We start from the raw sequence: 4,781 nt of genomic DNA, 5'->3' as shown, positions 1-4,781 counted from the left end.
TTTAAAGCCATTACTTCTTTTTTAAGTTTACTTCTTTACTACTGGGGGGAAATGGTTGGAACCAACTGAAGCAAAGGAGCCCCACGTTCTGGAAAGAGAAACTGCAGAGACTTACAGATGCCTATGAGTATGGAATTCAACCACAACACAAATAATAGAGTGACATTAGTGACTTCCAGTGGGTGACTTCCAGGATATGAAAATGGTTATTTCTCTGAAGTTAACTTTACCAGGCGACGGACATTCAGTTGAACCCCTCCTGGTCAGTGGAAAAAGAACTGGTTCTGTAGAGGACTCCAGTTCAGCCACTCTGCCTCTACAGACGGATCTGTCCTGACCACCTTCTAGATAAGCTGCATTAAGCAGACGTGAACCTGCAATAATGCCCTCCAGAGCACATCAGAACTTAGCAATAGGTGAAATGCACACAGTGCTGGGACAGATGGTTTGAAATGATCCTTTCATCCTCCTTCCTCGCCAGGTAGCACGGCAGCAAGATAAATACTGAGATTTTGAGTAAGATAAATACTGAAGTGGTGACTAAAGAAATTTTTTGATGTTTTCTCCATGACAGATAACTTCCCCAGAACTCATTGTTTCAGCCCATGACATTGTAATTTTTTTCCCCAAAATGTGTATATGTAAGGGAGATTTTTTTTTCTTGTGTGTAGTTTCATTTCCCTTATAAACAACAAATCAAAATCATTTATACTTACAAAATAAATCAGTATTCCAAGTGATATTTCCAGGTCCTCATGAAGGCATTCTTCTTACAAGGGTTGTAATCATAACCTTGGTCTATAATGGGGGAAAACATCCTGTCCTACACCCTTATTGTGCCTCACACTATCCTCCCTGTAGCACAATGTAGGCTCAGTCCTTCACAACCCCAAAGGATCAGGATGAAGGAGCACGGAGACAGCCGGGGCCGAAGTTTCACTCAAGGAGAATGAAATACTCAGGGGAAAAAATGGGGAAAGCAATTATTTTGTAGGGTTAACAGTAATCCTATTTGTTTCCTAGCCTCTGGTTCAGAATTCATTATTAGTGATGACAATGATGACAATGATGACAAATCACTTGTCCTTGCTTTTCCATGTGCACAGGCTGTGTGTTGCGTATGGCTGCCCAACTGACTGACGCAGGGAATGCAAGCGGTGTGAAGGAGTTCATTCTCATCGGCCTCTCTGAGAGTCAAGGTGTGCAGGAGGTGTACTTTGTGATGTTTCTTTGCTTCTATACAATTAACGTGGCAGGAAATCTGCTCATTATTGTCACTGTGATTAGCAGCCAACATCTGAACTCCCCCATGTACTTCTTCCTCTGCCACTTGTCCTTTTTAGACATCTGTTACTCTTCTGTCACAGCTCCCAAAATGATTGCTGATTTCCTTGTCAAAAACAAAACCATCTCCTTTGTGGGCTGCATAGCACAGCTCTTTTGGGTCCATTTCTTTGGCTGCACGGAGATCTTCATCCTCACAGTGATGGCCTATGATCGCTACACGGCCATCTGCAGACCTCTGCACTACACCACGCTCATGACCAGGCGCGCGTGCAGCTGCATGGTGGTGGGCTCATGGCTGGGAGGCTGTGTGCACTCTGCCGTGCAGACTTTTCTCACCGCTCGGCTCCCCTTTTGTGGCCCTAACAAAGTTGACCACTACTTCTGCGATGTCCACCCCCTGTTACGGCTGGCCTGCACTGACACCTACACTGTCAGCGTCAGCGTCATCGCCAACAGTGGGATGATAACTCTGAGCTCTTTCTTCATCCTGGTTGCGTCTTACACGGTGATCTTGATCTCCTTGAGAAGTCAAACATCTGAAGGATGGCGCAAGGCACTCTCCACCTGTGGCTCCCACATCACTGTGGTGGTTCTGTTCTTCGGGCCATGCACATTCACCTACATACGCCCATCCAGTGATCTCTCAGAGGACAAGATCGTGGCGCTGTTTTACACCATCATTACCCCCATGTTGAACCCCCTCATCTATACACTGAGGAATAAAGAAGTAAAGAGTGCCATGAGAAAACTGTGGGGTAGAAGAGTAGAAAGTGAAGAGGGAAAGGCATAGAACCGTGCCCAGTTTTCTCAAAGGATCTTTCACAATGATCTATTTGATCAGCTTTGCCACAAAAACACCTTTTGAATAAAAGCTTGTTGTTCACTCTCACTGGAGGCTGATCTTTTGGTTTGGAGGACACTGTAAGCCCTGTGACAAGTTGACATTTCCTGTCTGTTCTCTTGTCAATGAGCACAGGTCGCCAGTGGGGCTCCCGGGCACTACTTGAAATACCAGCAATAAAAATACTATCAGAAATACTGAACATGCTGTAGGATCTCAATGGGCTCTCAATTAAAGCTCTGACACAAGGTGCCAGTGGGGTCATTTGCTGAGGCAGGTGATGGGAATGAAGGCTTTTTCCTTTCCTTTGCAGTGCACCAACTCTTTTCCTCAGCATCTCACGTAGCACTGATGCCATCCTTCCCACCACCATCTCTACCCTTCACCTCTAGCTCAGGTTCTTTATTTTAATTATGGACCAACACAGAGTCACAGATCTACTGCAAGATGTCTTGCTGACTACAGAAAATGAAGTAACTGCCAAAGAAGGCATTGGAGGCACAATTTAATGTGCCAGTGGTTTGGAAACCATTCCCACAAATGAGGTGATTCCTACCCACATTTACACACCTACAGAAGGGAAGGGGCACATTGTGCATGGGAACAGCTGGTACACCTACTGCTGCAGGAGGGAAGAGGACAGATGTGAGGATGAAAGACCAAAGCTGTCACAAAGTGATGAGCTGCAGCAGCATAACACTCCAACACAAGTGGGATTTAAGGTTACCAGATGTTCCTAGCCCAAGCAGGGGGTTATAACTTAATAATTTCTTTTTCTTTTTTTAATTGCTTTCTGATGAACAACACCAGGAGTATTCTGGATGTTCCATTTTTGGGTACTGCTGGACAAAAGTTTGTACCTTTCAGAAAGTGTCACTGAAAATAACATTAACTCCTCTACATGTTGCTAAGGATCCTTGTAAGAGCCTGAAAGACCAAACAGTTCTGTGTTTTGCACTAAGTAAAAATACCCACTAAGTAGCAAGGGCTAACCACAAGGCTTTCTAAAATTTGGAATTATTTCCTGCCTTACTTCTTTCACTTTTTAGTTTTCCTTTCAAAATTGTACACACTGGATGTCCAAGGGATGACAGCTCATAGCACAGTGGTGATACTGATTTGTTCTGTTAGCATGCAGTGGTAAAAACAAGGTAATAAGGAGTAAGAAATATTAAGTTAGGGCAGAAACTAGAACTTAATGTCATATATATGGGACTCCTTTATTTCAGGAGCAAAGCTAGGGTAAATAAAACTCTTGCACACTGACAGCTGTGAGGTTTATTTGAACCAGAAACGCTTCCAGTCGAGGTGACCACACTCAGCACTGCCCTCACTGCGATCCATTGTACACTTTTATCTCCTCGCCCACTGATAACTCCTGACAAGGAAATCTTTGTGTGCTTCTGGGATCCCATTGCTGCTTGCAGTCTTGTGCTTCTCCTGCATTATTTGAAATATTTCCACCACAGTTTTCCCATCTTGCAATGGGGATTTGCACTGCAAGTTGGGTCCTGCAGGAAGATGACAAGTGCAGATAGGGGCGGGTTGATCTTTCCAGCTGCCGTACTTCATAGTATTAGAGGTCCAAGCAGCAATGTGCATTTGGACCATTAGGATGGAAGCAGTCAGAGGAGGTCATCAGAGGAGCAAGTGAATGTGTAGGGACTGACAAATATGAACTGTGTGAGTTTTCTTGCTTGGTTCTGCTCAAGCACAACCATGAAATTCTGCCTTTAGAAGCAGATAGTTGTGTTGAATGACTTTTGTGAGGTCTGTTGTATGAAATAGAAGGAACCTCCACTGCAGTTTCTTTACCCCTTGTGTTATTTGGGTGGTTTTGGCTGCATGTCATTTCCATCACAGTCATTTCCATAGTGCCAAAAGTACTCAGAGGTTAATGATTCCTCCACTGTATCACAGTCAGACAGACAACGAGGAGCAGTGTTGCTGCATCCCCTTGGACGACTGAGAAGGAAAGTACATTTCTTTGAGATGGGACCTTCCTCGGGACATACCTAAAATGGTGGGAGTTGAGTTATAGCCACACCATCCCTTTTGGTCAACTTATTGTTTCCAAATTGACATTATTGTCAACAGTAGGTCTTGAGGGGAGCTAATAGTCTTCTTTTTTAGAAAAGGTGAAATGAGAAGAAGGATTCTTGAAGGTGCTTTTTCTACCACTATACATCAGATATACAGATACTTCTACACTATATATCAGATAAATAGTCTGAGCTTTCTATTATGCTCTTCAGTAACACATCCTGAGTTAAACAGCAGCTGCTATTCCCCAAGGGAAGCATTAATTTTAAATGGAAACTGTTCCAAAAAGGCATCAAAAGAAAAATGATTCATATTTAGCATATGAGTGATGAATATGCCTGTGTATGGATAACATCCCGCATTGAACACCACTGCTGGCAGCTCCTTTCTGTGCTTCAGGCCCTGTTCACTTGGTGTCTATGGAGAACAAATCCACTGTGACGGAGTTCATCCCCCTTGGACTCAAGCAAGGTAAGGCAGTGGCAAAAGCATGCTCCTCATTCTGCCCGTTCTTCTCTGCCACTGCCACTTACAAAACCCTGCTCATCACCATCACTATGTGGACCATGAACAGCTGGACTCTCCCATGTCCTTCTTCCTGAGCAACTTG

The 4,781-nt window shown here is 44.1% G+C and overlaps 1 protein-coding gene across 1 annotated transcript; it reads left to right on the top strand.

The window, feature by feature from the left end:
* The first annotated feature begins 1,120 nt into the window (after positions 1–1,120).
* OR4S2 (olfactory receptor family 4 subfamily S member 2) lies at positions 1,121–2,077 on the top strand. Its single transcript, XM_003643764.5, has one exon. The coding sequence runs from the start codon at positions 1,121–1,123 to the stop codon at positions 2,075–2,077; it is 957 nt and encodes a 318-aa protein (XP_003643812.5).
* Positions 2,078–4,781: the final 2,704 nt, after the last annotated feature.

The sequence above is a fragment of the Gallus gallus genome, chromosome 17 (assembly GCF_016699485.2).
Source record: "Gallus gallus isolate bGalGal1 chromosome 17, bGalGal1.mat.broiler.GRCg7b, whole genome shotgun sequence".
NCBI lineage: Eukaryota > Metazoa > Chordata > Aves > Galliformes > Phasianidae > Gallus > Gallus gallus.
The sequence above is the reverse complement of the archived record's forward strand: the minus strand, read 5'-3'. Positions and strand labels throughout refer to the sequence as shown.

Bases quoted from the DNA above. Each gene is read 5' to 3' on its own strand.
- OR4S2 (XM_003643764.5), top strand. From the start codon at position 1,121: ATGGCTGCCCAACTGACTGACGCAGGGAATGCAAGCGGTGTGAAGGAG.